We start from the raw sequence: 22,017 nt of genomic DNA on the forward strand, positions 1-22,017 counted from the left end.
GAGAGCTGGGCTACTGGGCTGGCCGATCCCTGCTTCCTGGGGGCTGGTCCTTCTGAAGCAAGCGGAAGTGGGGCTCTGCTGTGGTCGGCGCTCATGTCAGAGGCATCCCAGCAGAGCTCCCTGCCTTACCTTCTCACTGGCTTTGCGCATGTGGGAAAGTGGGAGGAGACTGGGGATTGGTGTTGCTGATGAGGATTTGTTTATTTAATTAGCAAAATGCTAGACTTGATTTGGATTCACCAGTTTTTCTATTAAGTCCTTTTTCTTTTCCAGGATCCAGTCCAGGGCACCACACTGCATTTAGTTGTCATATCTCCCCAGTCTCCACTGGTCTGTGACAGTGTTTCAGTCTTCCCTTGTTTTTTTTGGGTTTTTTTAAATGACTTTGACAGTCATGAGGAGTCCTGGCCAGAAATTCTGTAGAATTCTTCCAAATCTGGGTTGGTCTGATGTTTTTCTCATAGTTAGACTGAAATCATGGCTTTTGAAAAGAACACCTCAGAGGAGGAAGTACTCTCCTCATCACATCACATCACATCACATCAGGAGTACGTGGGAGCCATACGAACGACTTCATTGGTGACATGAGCCTTCATCACTTAGTGATGTAGCATTTGCCAGCTGTCTCCACTATGAAGTTACTCTTCTCCCTTCCTATATCCGGTTCTTAGGAAGCAAGTCCGCTGAATCTAGCCTACACAGAAGAGGAGGGGGAAATTGAACTGCAGCTCCTGGGAAGGGGATATCTGTGTGGGCTACATGGAATCCTTCTGCAAGGAACATTCTGGATGAGGTTCTTGAAATGAAATGCGTCCTAGACCAAGCATGTCCCTCAACTACCTCTTTTTAGGCCTCTGTGTGACACATTCTTCTGTGCCTTTTTGTTTACCACTGGTCTTATTCCAGAAAACTACCTCTATAATAAAATGTGACTAAAGAGGGAAATTCAGCAAAAGAAAAAAATGATAGGACATACTGTGAGTTCTTATAAAGTATCTAGAGTTTTGAGCTGAATTCAGCCCTGAACTTCCTGGTGGCCAAAGAAAAGTGGGAAACATCTGTTCTAGGATTCAGAGTGGTCATAGATAAAGACACCATTTGCTTGGGAGGAGCGTAACTTTTTCTGGCATTAAGATCCAAGCAAAATGCCTTTCTGTGCAGCCTTTTGAAAGATGGACATTGTATGATACAGAGTAGGGTCAGGAAACTGTGTGGCAAATTTGGCCCACCATCTGCTTTTGTAAATAAAGTTATACTGGAACAGTGCCACACTTGTTTGTTTACATTGTCTATGTTTAGATTGCCTAAGGCTATGTTTTGTGTTTTTTTCAAGCAGAGTAGGATAGTTTCAACAGGCCATCGCCTGCAAAGCCTATAATAATTTCTATCTGGTCCTTTACAGAAAATGTTGCCAATTTCTGATTTAGAGGATAACTCCTTACTAAAATAAAACTGCAGGAATCATGCAAATTTCTGGTACCATCCCACAGTTGAGGCTGTTGGGCAGTTCTCAGGATGCACTAGATAAGAGATAAGATGACCCCATCATAGGGGCCTAGAAGGCAGCATTAAGAGCTACTTTTATATGCCTAAAAGTGGGTCTAGTCCCTGTCATTCAGCTTCTAATTTAATTTTACTGTGTAGTACTTGTTTCTAAGTCTTGCTAGTTATGGGCATTTGGTGACTGGTAATTGCAAGCAGCCTTTTGCTGCATTTCCCTGTGTTTTTATGGTGCTAGCAAAGTCTGTGCGGTCCTTTTTTTTTCGGCAAATCATTAATCCTGATGTAGGAGAGCAAAGTGATTCTTTTAGAACCAGGAGCAGTTTTATATCCCAGATGATATTTGGTTGTATCTGGAAACATTCTTGTCACAATTTGGGGGTACGCAGATAATGAAGGGAGTGTTACTAGCATTTAGTGGGTAGAAGGGGTGCTGCTCCCCATCTTATGATGGCACAGGACAGCCCCCCCACAACAAAGACTTACCTGGCCTCTAATGGCAGTGGTGCCAAGGTTGAGAGGCCCTGTTTTAGGAGTGATTTTTGCATCATCTAACAAAATATCTAAGACATAAGGGTCCATCTGGAAGTACTCAAGAACCCCATATAAATGGGAATAGGAATGTCACATTTTCCCGAGGTGCTCTGGGAGGCTTACTATTCTAGCCAGACATTAGCTGTAGGAGGCAGCCTTCCCGGGTGAGCAGGTCATAGTTCTGCCCTTCAGGATGTTAAAGGGAATGAGGCAGCTGTAACACCATTTTTGAAGGCCAGCAGCTACCAGGAGAGGGTCATAGGGGTCCAACGTCGAGAGAGAAATGGTTTCCGTTTGGGGCTGGGGCGGACTGAATCAGGAAAGATTTTATTGAAGGAGCAGAATTTGAAATGGCCCTTCAGGACTGACAGGTTTTTAGCCTGCGGTCACAGGGAAGGACTTCCCAGGGTGGCAGGGCTTAGACAGGATTAAACATGCAGGGTCTGATTTGGCAGGAAACTGAGTGAGTGGTGGGCAGTGGGTGAGATCACAGGTCAGGGCTGTTTGTGCAGCACCCTCAGTGCCCCAAGAGTCGGTTCTCATTTTGGTAACTCATGGGGACCCTTGAAAGATTTCAGAGTAACCGAGCAATGGAGTTGACTGTCCTTGAGGATGATGAAAGTGGAGGTGGTTCAGAGGTAGGGTTTCAGAGGAAAGGCTTCACTCAGGGGAGTCAGGAGATAGTTCGAGCCCTTCCCGGTGCTAGGAAACATGAGCAGAAGTGGTGACCTGGGACAACTCGGAGATGCGTGTGAGTTGGCAGAGGGGAGGGCACAGGACTATGCCTAATTTTAGAGGATGAGCTGGAGAAGGGAGCTATCAGATGGCTCTGAGGCTTGAACCTGGGCAGTCAGAAGACTGGTAGTGCCACTGACAGACTCAGGAAGGAGGATGGGGTGGAAAAGTGTGAGCAGGTAATGACAGTGCTTGACGGCATAGTCAGCTGTTTGTCTCCCACTGTTCTCTTGCCTACCTCCCAGTCTCATAAGGAATGTTCTGACTTCTTTACTCTTTCATGAAGATTTTTTTTCAATGTAATTCCTGTCATCTGGGTCAGGTGCTGGAGCTATTTCCTTGGTGCTGATGCCTTACCATGAATGACAGTCTTCTGTCGGCCTTGCTGCGTGCATGGGAATTCCCATTGCTCTGATAAAGTGCAGCTCGCACAAGACTGGGTGTGGTCCCTAGACTCCCTTAGCTCTGCTACCAGGGACAATTGGGGACTGCGGATGGTAGAGGAACAGAAAGGACCATGTATGTAAATAGCCTTCAAGAATTTTTTTTTTGTTCATATTTAAATCTACAGGTGTCTGTGGACCAGACAGCCACCCCAGTGTTGGACAGCACCAGTTTAGGGGTCAGCACAGGCCAGTCTGTGGACAGAGGCAACAGCCAGACCTTTGGGAACTCCCAGAACTCAGGGGAGCAGAGCTTCCCCTCTGCAAACTCCAGTGATAGCAGGTGAGATTCAGAATGGCTGAACTCATGCTCTTGGGCAGTGGGGCCGGTCTAACCTCAGAGGTTGGGGAGGCTGGGAGTCCAGAATCCCCAGCTCAAGTGCTGACTCTGCCTGGGTTATATCTGGGAGCCAGAGCCAGTCCGTCCTTACCTGTTTGATGGAGCTAATGGCCTGTGCCCCGTCTTCCTCCCGGGATGGCTGAGAGGCTCCCACAGAGATACAGAAAAGTGTCATGCCCCATGTGGGCATGAGCTTTGAGAGGGAGCCCAAATCACGTCTGTCCTGTTCAGTCACCTTGCATGTGACAGCGTGTGGTCAGTTTATGCCGCATGAGGAAATGTGCAAGCAGCTACTGAGTTGCTAATTGTGCCCAAACATATTTGTTGTTTTCCTATTCTGGGTATCCAGAGGCAAAAAGAGCTGCTTGGACCTCATTTGCTTGAACAAGTGCCTCAGCTTTTAATGCCATTGTCAAATATGAAAATTTTCTTTTTATATTTCCTTCCCAGCTGTGTTAGTTTTAACTTCATAATATTCTGCCTGGTCTGTTTGCGTTGCCTCCCTGCCCTGACTCAGCTAAATGGCCAGCAGCGGTGGTGATCAGTGCAGAGACAGCAGCAGGCCTGGGCTGCCCAAGTCTCAGTTGTCTCCCCAGGCCCATGATGCTGTCAAGCCGGGCTGACTTTTCAGCTTTGGACATGGAGGATATTGGGAGGCTGCTTAGTGCATTTCTCTGCTTCCTTGTTGTTCACAGGGGTAGAACATCAGGTTTTGTTCTGCTTTTGAAGAAAAGAGAAACTAGGATATTTAGGCTGGAGATGAAAAGTTCAAAGATAATAAATCAGGTCCAATGACTGAAAATTACAGAAAGCAGCTTCCAATTTATGACACAGAGTTTACTACAATTGGTACTGCCACAGGGAAATGGGCTGCATTTGGAGGAGCTGAGTTCTCTGCCTTTGAAGATGTTCTCTGCCACACAGACAGGACAGCCTCTTGTCCAGACTCTTGTAGCGGGGAGTCAGGCGCTAGGAGGAGGTTCAGTTCAGGGTCGTGGAAGGCTTTTTTAACCCTGAAACTCTAAAATGCTCTAGGGGTGTCCTGGGCCCTCCATATAGGACAAAGAGGCTGGGACTGAGGAAGGGGAAAGTTTTAAGGAGCTTGAGGAGGTTCTGTACAAGCCCCATATTTGTTATGGTGGGTGGCCATGTGTGTTCCAGTGATCTGGGCTCAGTTGCTGAGTATTAATCATGTTTTAAGGGACCGTTACCTTTGAGAAAGAGCATAGGCAATAGGTGATAGAAGTATCTGGGATCTGGACAGACTTAGATTCAAATCCAGGCCCTGACACTTCCCAGCTCTTGACCTCCACCAGCTCCTTGACCTCTCCGAGTTTTGAAGGGTTGATGTTGTTATGTTTAGTATTGGTTACCATTTGGAGCTTTGTCCTTATCAGCTCAGTATTTTGCACATTAACCTCACAACAACTCGGAAAGACAGGAATAGTATCATCCCCGCTTTTCAGATGAGGCAGCTAAAGCCAAGAAAAGCCCTATAGCTGGTAAGTGATGACACTGGTCTGTCCCCCAGGGTCTCTTGTGAGATCAAATGATGTGAAAAGCCTTTGGGGCAAAACCAGGGAGATTTCTAGAAGTGGTTGAGGCAGATTATTAAAAGGAGCAATGCTTATTAAGGGAAGCAAGTTTGGATACAAAACCACTTTGATTCTTTTTTTTTTTTTTTTTAACATATGTGCTTTGGAAGTAGCAAACCTCCTATGAGTTATCCCCAGGATGTAGCTGCTCAGAATTTGCTTGAGTGCCTTCACAGTCAATGTTGCCCCAGTCCCCAGCTCTGTAAGAAGCAGAGGGAGGTTCCTGACTCGTGCTCTTGACTGAGCACGCTGCCTCTCTTGCTGACTGGACGTCTGTGTTTCAGCTCTCAGCAGCTGGCAGCAAGTTCCTTGACATCGTCGTCCACCCTGGTGGAGATCCTGGAAGCCATGAAGCACCCCTCGTAAGTGACTCACCGTGTATATGAGTGCGGGGGCCGGGGATCCCGCAGGCCTGAGTCATAGCAGTGTTCAGGCGGTGTCGTTTGGTGGAGTCATACCTGGCTCTGCTGCTCACCAGTGTTAGAACTGGAGCAAGTTACTTGACTTCTCTGAGTCTCAAGTAGAGTGGGATAGTAGTGGTTAAGCTGCAGGGTGTTGAAAGAAGGAGTAAATGAAATAATTATGTAAACTACTTATGATGCTTAACAAGTATAGGTAGTCTGTAAATGTGAGATCCCTTTTCCTTCCCCTTCTCCTTCCCTCTCTCCTTCCCCCCCACCCATAACACCTTCTTTTGTCCTATCATGGGACTTCCCCGGGTCTAGGGATAGTGTAGAGACTTGCTCTGTGGGGATCCTCACTTCAAACATTAAACGCTTTCGTGGGAGGCCCTTCTTGTCCATCCTCTCTGCGCACACCTACCCTGCTCCCTGCCTACTGTGTTGGAACCCAGGACAGGAGTCCAGCTGCTCTCCGAACAGAAGGGCCTTTCCCCATGCTGCTTCATCAGCGCCGAGGTGGTGCACTGGCTCGTGAACAGCGTGGAGGGTGTCCAGACGCAGGCAATGGCCATCGACATCATGCAGGTGGGACAGCAAGGGCAGGGCCCACGGAACTAACCATCTGCTTAAGCCCCCATGAAACCAGGGCCAGTCTCTCAAGCAGCCACCCTTCCCAGTAGAGGTTTGCAGGTTGGGGTGAGGACCTGTTTTTAATGAGTGTGAGTTCTGTCTGGAATTGATGAAAGAGCAGGTCTTGCTTTGGAAGGCACGATCCCTTGACTTAGAAGTCTTGCAGAATTTATCATCTGAACTGAAATTTTCTGGATGAAGTCTGTACTTTTGAACCTCAGAGCAGTCTCTGTGAAAGATTGCCAGGGAATGTCCTCCCTCTGCACTTGGGCACCCATTTTCACCTGGTCAGCTCCTGCTCAGTCAGGACCAGAGGCTGTATTCAAGGCCCTGCCTCCCGGAACCTTCTGGTGCCTTGTGCTTACTCTGTTAGAGCACTTAGCTCAACAGAATGGCGGTTCTGTCTATGTATCATTGGTCTCCCACTTCAACTGGGCTCCTTGAGGGCTAGGCCACCTCTTACTGTACATTTCCATATCACCATGTTGCTTGGCACATGGTAGGCCCTTAGCAAACACTTGATGAATTTATTCATACTATCAGAACTAGAATGTTCATGCAATAAAATGCTACTACATACAGCAGGTAAAATGAATGAGCTGGGTGTACGTGGTGTATCAACATGATAAATGTCAGAAGCATGATGTTGAGTGGAAACAAATTTATATAATGATAATACTGTAAATATGATAGTATTATGCCCTTTATTTAAAATTTAAGATCCCATGAAAATACCTCATTCTTTATCAGTATATGTCTGTATAATAATATTAAAAACTTGCATGAGAATAACATTACACTAACCATTTATTTCTGGAGAGAAAAGAGGAATGGTGCGTGGAAGAGTCCATCGAGATTTTCTTTTTTTAAATAAAAAGCTCTGAAGTCAGTTTAGCAAAATGTTAAACTTTGTTGAAGTTGGGTGGGCATACCTGCATTTTCTTTATACTTTATGTTTGAAATATCTGATGGTATTATCGTACGTGTTTGCCTTGTATAATTATGCCACTGTAATTTAAACTGTAGATTGTAACTATAATTTAAATTTACACTGTAATTTACACCAGGTACAACATTTGACATAGTGCAGCCGTCCTGCCTGAGAGTGGGTGGAGGGTAGGGTCCCCTCAGTGCTCCTGTCTTCCCTGGACCCCAGTGTGTAACAGAGGACTGCACCTCTAAGATGAGACTCTGCAGCATTTCAGAGTGTCAATGTCTCTCCTTCTAGAAAATGCTGGAAGAGCAGCTCATCATGCACGCATCTGGTGAAGTCTGGCGGACCTTCATCTACGGCTTCTATTTCTACAAGATAGTACTGGACAGGGAGCCCGACCGAGGTCAGAGATGAGGCAAATGCTGTTGCCCACAGGGGCAGGTGTTTTTCCTGGTGACTTGTTCTTTCAAAGGATGTTGCTTCTTGAGCTCCTTGTATGATTTTGTATTTTGTATTCTAAGCTGATGGATCCATCAGCTTCCTTAAGCATTTGTAGGAATTTAAGCATAACTGGAGTGACAGGGGTTTCTTAAAACTACAGAAAAATGCTGGGAACATTGTGGATGGAAGGTAAACCTAAAAGAGGCTGAGGGACCTGGTGTGATGAAATTCCCATGAGTCATTTTTTGGTCACTATTTTTAATTATAGTGCTTTCCACCCAGTGCAGGTGGTTTAAGTGTAACATGACAGGCTCTAATCTGCAACTAACAGCACTTTTTAGTTATTGAGCCTTTAGACTCCATTTCTTCTCCCAGAAAGATTATCAAATCCTAGCAGGTTTTCCAAGATAACATCTTAAGTTTTGTTTTGTTTTTTCCCCTTTTAATGAGAAAGCATAATCTCCCAGAGAGCAGTCTCCAGCATGGTGGGAGCTGGCTTGGGTGGCACTGGAGGCACTCAGGATTCAGACTGGCATCTCCAGTCCACCCATAGTATGCCGGGCCCTTGGCTGGGAGTGACTCCCATCCTGCAGACAAGTGCTGCTCGGCCTCTGGGTTTAAGGAATCATGTACACATCAGATGGAGCGGCTTGTGCCACTCGCCGTGTTCTGTTACCCAGGACATACCAGAAGTAGATCTTTGTGAGACTTGCCCTTGTAGCTACTGGTGTGTCCATCACTACTTCACTTAAATTCTGAGTTTAACCAGTATATACCTATTTTACCTTCACGTCGGAAAAAACTCACTTTTTGGTATGTGCTCTGAAATTTGGGGTCTGAAACCAAGGATAAAAAATAGATATTTTTTTAATTGAAGTTCATCTAACATAAAATTAACCACTTTCAAGTGAACAATTCAATGGCATTTAGGACACTCACGGTGTTGGCAGCTACCACCTGTGTTTCATTCCAGACTGTTTTCATCACCCTGACGGGAAACGCTGTACCCATCAGCAGGCACTACCCATCTCTCCCTTCCCCATCTCCTGGCCACCACCAGTCTGCTTCCTGTTTCTAAAGATGCATATCCTGGACATTTCATTTAAGTGGAGACATACAATATGTGCCTTTTGCATCTGGCTTCTTTTACTGAACATGTTCTCAAGGGTCATCCACATTGTAGCATGTATCAGTAAGAAAATAAGCATTTGTGCTGAGGGCACTTTCTCCCTCCCTACATTTCCCAGTGGCCATGCAGCAGCCTACCACCTGGCACACGACTGCGGTGGACGACTTTGCCAGCTTCCAGCGCAAGTGGTTCGAGGTGGCCTTTGTGGCCGAAGAGCTCTTGCATTCGGAGATTCCTGCCTTCCTCCTGCCCTGGCTGCCCAGCCGGCCAGCGTCCTATGCAAGCAGGCACAGCTCCTTCAGCCGCAGCTTTGGGGGACGGAGCCAGGCAGCTGCACTTCTAGGTAGATGCCCAACCCAGATGAGACCTGGGGATGCCAATGTGGGTGGCTGAGGGAGAGTGGCAGCCAGCCAAGGGAGTGATGCCATGTGGACCAGGATTAGAGCTGCCATGGCATTGGCCACCCTGTTGGCACTGTGGGCTCCTGTGCTAGCTTCCATGGCTGAGTGGGTCAAGTCCATTATTGTCCCAACCAACAGTGTTCAGCAGTTCTCAAATAAGGGCAGGTGCAAATAAACCTGCAGGGATAGGAGAGAAAAGATGAGGTGGCCACTTTTCTCAAGGGGCCCTCAGGATACGGGATGGGAGCTAGTGCTCACTGGTGCTCGAGTTCTGCCAGAGGCTTTCCCTTTGACTGTAGTGTCCTAGGATCTCAGAAGACAACGGGACCTCAAAGGTCATCCATTCCAGACACTTATGCTGAGCATGAAACTCCCCTTAGACGTTCCTCCCAACATGTGATTACCACGTCAGGGGTGTAAGCTAGAACTCTTCCCTGCCTTCCTCGGCTCCTGTAGCTCTCAGATGCGGGTGAATGCCTACGTAGTGAATGGCGGTGACCTCTAGTAGGAAATGGGACTTCCACCCTCAAGGACTGGACCAATGAGTTGAGATGTGAGCACTTTTTCAAATGTGTGCTCCAGGCAAGGCATCATGGGGTTGTATCTCAGTGGCAGGCTGAGGAGATCCTGAAAAGCCTCGAAGGAGGAAGCCAACATAACATATACCAGACCCCAGTCAGACTCCACCTTCTATTCAGTTTGGCTGGAAACACCCAGCTAGCTGGAGTTCTTCCCTTGCTGGTAGAATGGATATGCTAATAGTCACCGCAATTTCCAGATCCTCAGATTCAGTGGGATCCAGGTGTGGCTTCGCCTTTACCTTACACCCTCGCCCAGTGTGCTGAGTGCCAGGTGTGCCAGGTGTGAGAAGTGCCCTCTCCTCCGTGGTCACGACTTACCCTCTCCCTTGTGCTGTGCTTCTCTCTCTCTACCTCCTTGGGGTCTTTTGGAAACACAGAGGCATGGACTTCCTGTACTTCCTACTCACTAGTTACCAGTGTACCCCCACCATCATCCAGCGTGACAAAATGTCTCCTGACATTGCCTGATGTCCCCTTGGGAGTGCAAAATTTCCCCCGATTGAGAACCACTGCCTTAGAGGGAATTGAGGAATTCCAGTGAGGAGCCAAGATCCAAGAGCTCGGCCGAACCCGAGAGGCCCGGAAGCTAATCAATCACTCCCCTAAACAGGTGTCAGGTTGAGCAAGTGGGCATTTTCAGAGCATGGGCGTGGGATGCGTGGTTGGAGCAGGAGCTGGGTGGGTGGCGGGAAGCACTGTTCGCCGCCGAGCCCTGCCCTGGGGCCCCTGTGCTTTCAGTGGGGCATCCGTGGTTGCTCTAGCCCTGCCTGATGTGGCGCAGTGCAGTAACACTAAAAGCGGTGATTTCTAGAGCATTTATGTGTCAGGCACTGTACCAAGCAGAAAATTGTCTCACTTAATCTTCATCTCAGTCCTGTGACGGATGTATGATTTCTGCCTTTAGAGTTCACAAACTGAGGCTCAGACAGGTGAATATACCTCCCGGGCACTGTATCCAATTAGTGCTGGGACTGGAGTCTCTTCTTGGGACTCCCTCTGAGCTCTAACCACACTGCACTACGGCCCCAGGAGGACAGGAGTCAAAGCCTGTCAGGACTTCAGATGCCTTACTTGATGGCCCAGCCCAGGGGCGCAGCTTCTTGAGTGATGAAGGGTCCCTCCAGGTTCCAGCTGCTTGCTCCAAAACTGTGGCTGTCTTGTGTTACCCTCTCATCTTTCCAGCACACTCCCTCCAGTCCCATCTTTAGTAACTCAGATCCCACCAGGACCTACGTCCACTTATTCTTGCCATCTTTCCAGTCTGCCCCCAACCCCGTACCTCCTGTCTTCACATCCCTCACTCACAGTGCAGAGCCATCAAACCTCTAACCTCAGCTTCCCTTCCCCACCCTCAGCGTCCTGTGTCACCAAGCAGACTGAAGCATTGGAAGTAAACCACATTCCACCTGCCTTCTGCCCTCCCCATAGCCATGTCTGTCCCCACCATGGATGAGCCACCTCTGCTCCTCTCAAGGCCTGTGCAGAGGACCCCACCCTCTCAGCCCTCCAAGGGCTGGCCTCCTCTCTGAGTTCTCCCTCCACCAAAACATCCCACCGTCTGCAGATGCACAGCCTCTCATGTTGTCAAAAGTAAAGCAAAACAAAACAGGCAAAAAAGCTCAAGTCAGGTTTCTGTCCATCCCCTGTGCTGGAACAGCTCCTCCCCAAATTACTGGGACCTCCATGGTGCTCAGTGCCAGGCCTCCTTGCCTCATCAGCAGCGTTGGCCAGATACCCCTGACTTCTCCCGCAAGTGCTGCTGCTGCCTGGCTTTCAGGACCCCACTCTCTCGGCCCTCCTCCCCTTTCATCAGCCTCCTTTGATGTTTCTCCTCAGCTGCCCAATCTGTCAACCTTATTGCACCAGGCCTCAGCCCAGGCCCGCACTGCCAGGCCCAAGGCATCTCACCTGGTGTGCTGGCCTGCACTTCCCCTGGGGCTGGTCGTCCCCAGGTCTGCCTCCATCCGAGACCAGGGCCTCCAGTTGGAGGCCCATCCATCCGTCTCCTGACCTGACATCTCTTACTTAGATGACTGGATGGGAAGTGTTTCTACAAAGCTCCTGCTACTCCCTGAACCTTCCCTTCACATTCTAGGCACTCAGTCCAGAAAACTCAGTTGGCTTCATGTTCTTCATTGCCCTCGATCGCCACCCAGTCCATCAGCAAATTCTATCTTTATATCCACATTCTGTATAGTTCCAGAATTGACCACTTCCTACTGTCTCCTCTGTGGCCCCCCCTGTCTAAGCCACCATCATCTCCTGCCTCCATTATTGCAGTTACCTCTCAGTTGGCCTCCCGACTTCCACCCTTGCTCCCCATAATCCACTTTCCATGGGAGCCAGAGACCCTTTCAGCTGAGGCCCCGTTCCTCCTCTGGGCAGGATCTTCTCATGGCTCCCAGCTCACTTGGAATGTGAGCCAGTCTGCAGCCCACAAGCCCTCCATGCTGTGGCCCACACACTCCGTGCTGCATCTCCTGCTCTCTCGGCCTCAGCGCACCAGCTTCCGTGCACATCTGCGAACACACTGAGAACTCAGAACTCTTCTGCAGCAGGCCGTCTCCTTCCACCCGTGGCCCTGGTCCCCTGGTGTCCTCAGGGCTCCTTCCCTCACTTGTCAGGTCTCCGCCCCATCCAAGGTCACCGTATGGATGAGACCATCCTTGACCCCACCCTGCCCACTCTGGGCCCCTCATCTTGCTTCTCAGTCTCCTTTGCTCTTCTCACTCCTGCCATTGTGTGTGTTTGCACAGTTCATGTGCTTTTCCCCTTCCACAGAGACTTAAGCTGGGTGATGAGCTTCATTTCATTCACTGGCTGCCCCAGCATGTACAGTGGTACTTGACACATAGTAGGCTTGTCACAAATAAATGTCGAACATATGAAAAAAGGTGAAGGAATGTAGTTTGGCAGAACTGGAGAAAGTTGGATTTGGAACATGAAGTCTGGAGTCAGCAGACCTTGGTAGACTAAACAATGAATTGTCGGATAGTCAGAAAGACAGTAATTGTACCATTCATCCTGTTGAGAATGCTGCCAGCCAGGGAACAGACAAGCTGCCTGTCACTAGGTCCCCAGCCCGTGAACAGACAGGCTGCATGCCGTGGAGCTGCGTGCACAGTCCCAGCCTGCTTGCTGCACTGACTCCCGGGTTAGTTGCTGCCTCTGGGAAATGCTTCAGGACCTGTCTCCTTTGCATCATCATGTCGGTCTGGAGGCTGTCTTCACATATTCTAGATGAACGTCCTCATTTCCAAAGACTCCTTCTTCAGGTTGGTCAAACCCTCTCTCCATTGCCACAGTCCTGAGCTCAAGAGGAGATTCAGGTCATTTAACTTTAGCTTCAGTTCTTAGTTACTTCAGAAAATTGCACTCAAAGAAGAGCAGCAAATAGAAAAATAGGTCATGTGTCCAGAAAAGAGGAAGAGTAGGAGAGGAGAGGATTTATGGCTTCCGCAGGTAGTTAATGAGGTGGGCGTTCTTCCCTAGGGGTCTGCACATGTGTGTCAGGGGGCCAGTGATTCTGAAACCAGGCAGAATCTTCCTGGTGTGTGTTTTCTAGGACGACTTCCTTTTATTAGTTTTCTAGTGGCTCCCAAGATTGTTGTAGTGGAATTTCACTCATCACTTGCCCATCACCTCCCCCAAAGGAAGGGTGTTTCTTTTCCTTTTAAACCTGACATGGCACCACTGCAGCTAATTCTACCCAGTAACATCCCTCAGACCTTTGTGTTAGGATATGAGATACTTCTTCCCAGTGTGTTTTCAAGTTAGAATATAGACTTACTGTGTCATTTACTTAAGTGAGAAAGATGGGTTGTCTTTAAATTGGAGTATCTTCAGTGTTGGGGGTTTTTCTCAGAAAAAAAATGAACAGGATTTATAGGGATAGAAAAGCCTGAGTTTCATTTAATGACCTGCTCTCTTTTTTGTTTATTTATCTTGACATGTTCCTTCTTAAACTTTCTAATTCTCATTGGAAAGCTGTTTTTCTTAGTGGAAAGCTGTGTTGAAATGCCTGGTGGCGGCACATGGTCCTGTCTGGCTCGGTAGCTCCCGCTTCCCCACCCCTGTCATCCTGTGCTGCTGAGCTGCGAAACCACAGCGGCACCTGAGGCCCTGGAAGAAGCGCCTCATTTCCAAAGCTCATTCACACACCTTTTACTTTTCAGCCTTTTTTGACAACCTGCTGTGTAGAGGGATCAGAAGAGGCCGTAGAGCACCTTAGCCTACACCCTGATGCTTGAACATTTTCTCCAGCACTCCCAATAAGCAGCGAGCCAGCTGTTCTTTGAAAACTCCCACCAATATTGCACTCATTCGTGAGATCACTCATTCTGTTTTTGGGCACCTCTGATTGTTACTTGAGCTTCAGTGCCCTACCTGAGGTCAGTCTCTGCTCTGGTGACACTGATCCCCTCCCAGGCCATTAATCGCCCCCTTGCTGTGACCCAGCTGAAGGATTCTCAGCCTGCTCCTCCTCTCGGTTTACACATAATTATTGGACTCTGTCTGTCCCAAGGTGAGTAAGTCCATTCTTACGGAATCAAGGAGTGATTCAGAGAACTCACCAGAAGCTGCAGCTCAGCCGAGCGTGCGCCTTTTCAGGATCATCAGCCTGCTGGCAGCATCTGTACTGTCAAATCTAACCCCTCAAGTACAAAGCTAGTGATATCTTGATCCTGTGACCACCTGGCTGAACAGCGCATGTCCTTGGGCTTCCTCAGACCAGCCTGTTCTGAACGTAATGTACTAGATGGGAGAGACAAGATGTGCAGGATCACTGCTGGGGCTTACCCAGTGCCCGTCTTTTGTGACCGGGGCGGTCCCCTGGGAAGGACTACAGTGTCCAAGACCAGAGAGTAAAGCTTTCTTCCTTTGATTTGGGCTGTCAAATGAAGGGTTACTCTGGCGGGGTCATGAATCAGGAGCACAAGGCAGAGACAGAAACTAGATTTGATGAGCCTCTTAGCATGGGAGCTGCCCAGTTCTTCAGCCTAAGTATCACAGACGTCAAAGCAGTGCCCATGGGAGTCACGAACGGGCCTCAGATTGAGCATTGGTGCACGTGGGCTTCAAGTGGGAGGAAGGAGTAGTGGGGATGGGAGGGGAGTTACAAGTAAGGGAGGCTAGAGGAGAAGGCAGGAGGGGGAGACTGTGACCCCCTCTCATCCGTGTTTTGCCTGATCATCACTTGTCTTCTGTGCAGCAGGGCAGGCACCATCTCGCTCTGCAGAGAGGGACTCAACCAGGGGAGAAGCCACGTTCTCAGGGGCACATGGCTAGTAAATGGCAGAATTTAGATCTTGCGACTTCAAATCAAGAATGTTTCCCATTTTGCATGTTCTGGTTTTGAGAAAATGATGACCTGTACACCTGGCAGCTGAATATCATGGTGCCTGCCTGGGTGCCATTCAGAGTCTAGCTGTCGCTCCACCGCCTCCCAGCAGCTCATTAGAATTGCTGACTCAGAGCCATTTTATCCTTGTGAGTGATAAAAGCCACTCAGCACTTATCCACTTTCTACCTGCAGAACCCAGAACTAAGCTGAGTGCTTCAGATAAGGAAATACCATTGGACTTCTGGGGGCAAGGGGTTGATCATAGTTTATAAGTGCCAGGTCTGGCCATGCCCAGCTAGGCAGAGCAGAGCCCTAATCTTTTCTCTACCTCTGAGCCCGTTGCAGACCTTCAGTCTGGTCAGGAATTTGGTCGTCTGGCTCATCTCCCTAATGTCCCTGTCCTGGGTTGAGTAGAGTTTCTGAGGAGGAGTCCCAGATAGCATGAGCCAGTTTGATACCGACCCAGAATCCTCGAGCAACACACCGTTGATGGAACCGGGCATTAAGCTTCGTTATGAGGCTTCATTTCTTGAGAAAAGATTATAGAACTATGGCATTCCTGGGTTGAAACCAGAAAAGCAGGACTTCGTCCTCACTGTGTCCTGGGCCACCTGTGTCCCGTCGTGGTCTCTGGGGCTGGAATGTCTGAGGTTCCGCCTGGCCGAGTGTCTGACTCTATGATGCTGGCCGAGTCCTGTCCCTCCAAGGGCTGCTGTTTCCTCATTTGTAAAATGAAGGGGCTGGATTAGATTAGGGGGAAGCAAACTACAGCTTTACTGGCCAGATCTCACCTTCTATCTGCTTGTTTACTCGTTGTTTTATAATAGACTTTATTTGTAGAGCAGTTTTAGATTCACAGAAAAATTGAGCAGATAGTACATAGAGGTTTCATACGCTCCTTGCTGTAATACACACAGCTTCCCCTACCATCAGCACCCTGCCCCTGAGTGGGACATTTGTTAACAGTTTATACACCTACACTGAAATTATCACCCAAAGTCTGTGTTTTATGTTAGAGTTCACTCTTAGTGTTGTACATTCTGTGAGTTTTGATAAATATATAATGTATATCTACCATTACAGTATCATACAGAGTAGTTTCACTTCCCTAAAAAGCCATCTCTTTTTATAAATAAAATTTTAATTGAAACATGGCTGAGCCCACACATATAATGTCTACAGCTGTTTTTACACTATAATAGCAGAGTTGAGTGGTTGAAACAGATGTATAGCCTGCAAAACCTAAAATATTTCTATCTGGCCCTTTACAGAAAAAGTTTGCCAACCCCTGGACTAGGTGATTTCCAGGAAGCTTTTAGAACCTGCAATTTTCTGTTAGGTGAATCCGCCATTTCATATCTGGATATCTTTCTCCTCATCCCACTCCCCCTTTCCCCTCCCTCTCGGGGTTTCTCCTGTGTGCTGATGTAGCTGCCACTGTCCCAGAGCAGAGGACTGTGACCCTGGACGTGGATGTGAATAACCGCACAGACAGACTGGAGTGGTGCAGCTGCTACTATCATGGCAACTTCTCCCTGAATGCGGCCTTCGAGATCAAGCTCCACTGGATGGCGGTGACTGCGGCAGTTCTCTTTGAGATGGTGAGACTCTCTTTGTCTTGTTTTTGGGGCCCTGGTTCACCTTGCAGAAGGGCATGGTGGATGCTTAGTAGAGATTCTTGTCACCTTTTTTTTTTTAAGTTCAGGTTCCTATTACCTTTCACTTGGACTATTGGAATAACCTCTTTAACAAATTTAGGTGTAGTAAAATATTCAGTCAAAGGGTATAGATCAGGGATTCTCAACCTTGAAACCGCTGACATCTGGGGCCAGGTAACTCTCTGTGATGGGGGCCTGTCCTGTGCATTGTAGGAGGCTGAGTGACATCCCTGGCCTCTAAGTGCTGGGAGCACACCCTTATTGTGACAGCTGAAACTATCTCCAGATATTGCTGTATTTCCCCAGGGAGGGAGAGTATTGCCCTCAGTTGAGAATCACTGATAAATAGAATGAAAAGCGAGTCTCTTTCCCAACCTTACCCCATTCCCTGGGACTTTGATCTAAAATCAACCATCTTACCATTTTGTTGAGTACATTTCCAGAGAGATTTTGTGCATGTGTATAAAGCCTTGTTACCTTTTCTTCTTTAAAAAGATATGATATCTTGGAATATATACTGTTTACATTGTAGGGTTTTTTTGGTCTTATAGTAAATATATACTATTTACATTGTATTTTTTTTCTATTACCCATATTTCTTTCATATTAATATAAGTAAATACCTTGTTTTTGTTTTGCCTCATTATTTTTAAGGGCTATGGAATATTCTGTTGTTTGTTTGTGTCATAGTTTACTTAACGAATCCCCCCTTAATGAGCATTGCTGCTTTTAACTCTGGGGTGTGATTTTGCCCCAATAGGAGCATTTGGTCACATATGGAAACATTTTTATTTATCACAAATGGTGGAGGAGCGCTCCTGATGTCTAGTGGGTAGAGACCAAGGATGCTGTTCACCATCCTACACAGCATAGGACAGCCTCTGCGACAAAGAAATAACCAGCCAACCCAAAGGTCACGAGTGCCCATTGGGCATCTGCCAGTCTTTCCTCCTCCTAGTCCTTCCTGGCCTGTCTGTCTAACCATGTCACTCATTAGTGTGACATGTCCTGCACTAAGAAGCCATCCGCCACAACTGTCCCCAGTTCTAGTGTCCACAGAGTAAACTCCTAACCCATGCTGTTGGTATCTCCCAGGAGCTTCGTTAGCCATCTTTACAGTCAGCTACTCTTTCTATACACCCTCCCCTGCAACCAAAAGAATATTTTTCTAAAGCATCAACTGAGTCCCGCTCTCTTCTAACACTGGCCCAAGCATCTCATCACACAGCTGAGAGCAGCTGAAAGTTCAGAAAGAGCTGACAAGGGCTAGGCGGTGACCAAAGGGGAACGAGCACAGCACCTGCTGATGACACAGGGTTCTTGTTTTGTCCAGGGCTCAAAGGCCTGGTTTTGTCAAGCAAGACATAGCATCTGGAGGAGGAGATTTGTCGGGGTCTCTGCCCAGCCCATGTGCATCCACGTGCTGTGAGCGCCTTGGAGGGTCCTCGCCCCGGAGAGACTCTCCTCAGGGGAGCATTCTTACGGTGCAGGCCCAAATGGACATCAGCTGCCTATCCTCGGTTTGCCGAGGACCCCAGCTCTTCCCCAGGCAGGCGGCACCAGGACGGCCGCTCGCTCCAGGCACAGCTGAGCCTCTGCCCGCAGGTGTAACCTTCAAAGCCCTGCCAGATAATCCTATCTCACAGCAACATTCTTAGACACACACATATAATAACAGTTTGGCAGGAAGAAGAATATTTATTGCCTTGGAGGAATTTAGCAGCTGTTTTTCAAAAATACATTTTTTACACCAATTCATGTAAAACTCACTGAAAGCTGCTAATCCATTTATCATTTTATTGTTTTTAGACATCTCTGGTGTAGGTTAATTATTATTTTAAGGCAATGTCCAGATTTGTTACAAATGACATTTTATTAGAGTAAATACTACGTAAAGTAAAAAGGTGGTTGAGCCTTAGAATTAATTATTTTGGTTAAACAGAAATCTTGGTTTTTATTATTGTTGTATTGTTGTTCTTACGAGTATTCCTGGGAAAAAGGATAAGGATACTGCCCTTCAGTTTTCAACATAGTCATATTGCTTAAGTCAAGGTATGGCCCAATCTGTAGGTTTTAAAATATTATTTGACTCGAATCTCATCTGTATGCCAGAGCCATGTGCATCAACTTAAAAAAAATACATCAGTTTTATCGTTATAAAATGTATCTTAAGACCTAGAAAATTGCCACTGTTCCCTAGGAAAATGTAATTGAGAGGGTTCGTCTTTATGTCCCAGAAACTTTTGTTCTCCATCAGCCTTCTTCAGACAGCTTTTGGGAGTTTGCCAGAGTGGCTCCCTTTCTGCCAGAATAGGGGTTATCACTTCTGGCCAGAGGCCACCATAGTCATCTTGCACCCCATGTCATGTCCCTTCCAGCCAGCCTGAGGGGATTGTTTTCCTGTTTGTTACTTTGGACTTAGTAATTTGATAAAGGACAAAATTAGGACTTAACATATATCCTGTGACCTTCCTCCAACATCCTATAGAATGAGAAGGGTTTTTTGGAGGCAAAAATAGCTCTCATCATTCTCTTCCTTCCAAAAGAAACACTGACGTTACAGAGGCTCAGGCCAAAAAGAGGAGCTGTGTGCTCAACACAGTATTTCAAGTGTTCATCAGCAGGTTAAACTGCACTTTTTCTGCCCAGGACCAGTTTGGAGCCAGTGAACATTAATAAATGAACATGCCAGTCAGTAGGCATGCCACCCCTCCAGTGGCTTCGATCCTTGGGAAGTATTTTCTCCTGTCTGAATGAACTTGGAGATGACATTGTTTCTTTGCTTTCCACCAGGTCCAAGGTTGGCACCGAAAAGCCACTTCCTGTGGCTTTTTGTTGGTCCCCGTTTTGGAGGGTCCCTTTGCATTGCCCAGTTACCTGTATGGCGATCCTCTTCGCGCCCAGCTCTTCATCCCACTCAACATCAGCTGCCTGCTCAAAGAAGGCAGCGAGCACCTGTTCGATAGTAAGAGATACTCCCTTCTGGTTGTCCCGTCCCCACGAGTGAGAACCCCTCCTTGTAGGACACCTCTGTGGGTCCCTAATCAACACAGGCCGGTGCATGGAGGGAGCCTTTGGGCAAGGGGCTGAAAGATCTGTTTTTTGATGCTGGTTCTTGTCTTAGTGGCTGGGTAACCCCAGACAAGTCACTTACTAGTGACTCTGAGCCTCAAAATCCCTATTTCTCAAATGGGAGCACCTAACACTGCCTTGCCAGCTCAGGAAGAAACTCGAAGGCCTGGAGTGTGAGATGGGTGGGAGAGGGTCTGATGCTCGTGAATCAAAAGTGGCACTGGTATCTCCCCTCACTCTCCTTTCTATGCTCTAGCCCGACTGGTTTGGGCCACGGGGATTTGAATCTGGCAGGAGGCTCCAATCTACTGTTCCATGCAGAAAGGTCAAAAAAGGGAGGCATTGACAGCAAAGCAGGAAGCAGTGTCCTATTGTGCAAAGCTGTGGCATGTCAGCACCTGGAATGCTGCATGTGGCTTGAGTCCCACGTATCAAGGCAGGCTGAGCAGGAGGAGGCTTGGAGGAGGACGGCAGGGCGCCAGTCAGAGCCCTTCCCCTGGAACAGGGTTAGCAGTGGGAATGGGAGCACGTGCGGGCCGACCCCAGAACTCCGAGGGCAGGTGTGGGGCAGACAGTCTGACTTCTCATAGTGCAGAACTTTTTACTGCCAGGTGCTCTTTGTGATGAACAATGTGAGTAGCTCCTACAAAGCTTTCAGTGAGCTCAGAGATGGTCTTTTTAAAAATGAAAAGCAAGAGTTGCTTCTGATATGTCAGGAGCTCTTTAGTTTCTTAGATTTAGAAATTATAAATGTGAAAGAAAAACTTTCTAAAGCAGATGCTTTCTTCCCATGCCCTTGTAAGCCTGTATCGCGTTTGGTAGGTGATACAGGCAGAGAACCGGCCTCGTCTCTCCAGGTTGGAGAGGCCAAGCTAAGCGCTCCTATGCTTTTTCTGTAGCAGGCTGTCCCTGGAGTGCAATCAGCTTTTGTTCCAAAGGCAGGTCTATATATTCTTTGTTAACATCTTAAAAGACATTTTTATATAGACATATGTTTAAGTGATAGTTGGGGCTCCAGGCAGGCTGCTGGAGGCCATAGATCTGTGATCCTTAGAGTTTTCCAAACGCTCTCCTCACACATGCACACACACACGCACATGCTTTCTCATGAAGCCTCACTGTGGCTGAGAGAGGACCATTTTTGCAGTCCTGAAATGCCAGGTGATTATGTTCCTATCTGACACTTCTCAGCCAGGCACCTCCTCATACTGCTATTTTTAGTGTTGAGGAGATAGAGGAATCTCCCCCTACACCATCTAAAGACCCTCCTGGGGTTTTCCACCTTCACTGTAACAGCACAGGATTGCTGGCAGGGCTGGCACTGGAGGACATTTTTGTGTGAGCTGCCAGTTGTAACCTGGTCATAAGACTGGCAGCATCCCTTGGTTGCCATGGTTACAGCTGAAGAAATGCCTTTAAAGGAATAAGGGCTTGCATCTAAAAATCGATTTTCTTGCTCCTATGCTTCTTCCCTTCCTGTTATCTCCCCTTCCAGTAACAGCAAATTCAAAACCTTAAAAATCTGACAAGAATCTTCTGTTGTGTTTTTTCCTATTAAAGCCAAAGCCTTTACTTTTTTTGCTCTTTAGTTGCCCAGAATCCTCAAGTGTCTCCTAGATAGAAAATTCCCAATGCAGAGAGAGTAACCCAGCCATCCCAGGCACCCCTGTTCCTTGGGACGTCTTGTGCCCTACTGCTCCAGGCCTCAGCATCTCAGTCCCGAGAGCCGCCCCCGCCTGCCACCTATGGCTGTGTGACAGGCCTCAGCCTCCCACCCCCTCACCCAGCTTGTGGTCCTCACACCAGCGCCGCAGGAGCTCAGGAGGAAGCTGGGAGATGAAGGGGGGCGTGGGCCCTCATCTGCTTCACGCCCCTCCCCTTCCCAACCAGTCTCTTTTCCAAGAATCATTTTTATATTTACTTGCTTCAACTTACCCACCCCTAAAATGGAGCTTGTAAATTGCCTTTCCTTGTAGGGAAATGGAAGATGGTTAATAAAACATTTTTTTTCTTTTTGCTTCTTCAAAGCAGAAAGCATGCATTCACAGCTTGTCCTGTGTGCTTGAATATCATGTTCCTTTCCGCTTTTGGCACAGGAAGTCGTTAGGCTGAGTCTCATACTGAGCTCTGGTAGCTCACATTGGTTGCCAAGGACTCATATTCAACCCCTTTCTAGATTCTGATAGAGCTTTGGGGACAGGATGGTGAGAATGCTTGGCTGTCACGGTGGGCTGTTCCTGCCTGGGATGGAGGCTGGTCTCTCCGGAAGCAGGCAGTGT

General features: G+C 47.8%; 1 protein-coding gene across 16 annotated transcripts in view; it reads left to right on the forward strand.

Annotated features, from left to right (window-relative positions):
• DEPDC5 (DEP domain containing 5, GATOR1 subcomplex subunit) overlaps positions 1 to 22,017 on the forward strand; it is a 111,519-nt gene that overhangs the window by 85,101 nt on the left and 4,401 nt on the right. For 13 of the 16 annotated variants that reach the window (XM_073223175.1, XM_073223176.1, XM_073223180.1 and 10 more), the window contains 7 exons: positions 3,341 to 3,495; positions 5,432 to 5,509; positions 6,001 to 6,133; positions 7,407 to 7,515; positions 8,801 to 9,025; positions 16,440 to 16,609; positions 19,460 to 19,631. In XM_073223175.1, coding sequence (XP_073079276.1) covers positions 3,341 to 3,495; positions 5,432 to 5,509; positions 6,001 to 6,133; positions 7,407 to 7,515; positions 8,801 to 9,025; positions 16,440 to 16,609; positions 19,460 to 19,631 — 1,042 coding nt within the window. The other 3 variants (XM_073223177.1, XM_073223190.1, XM_073223191.1) reach the window with 3 other exon arrangements.

Source organism: Manis javanica, chromosome 15, assembly GCF_040802235.1.
Source record: "Manis javanica isolate MJ-LG chromosome 15, MJ_LKY, whole genome shotgun sequence".
Lineage (NCBI taxonomy): Eukaryota > Metazoa > Chordata > Mammalia > Pholidota > Manidae > Manis > Manis javanica.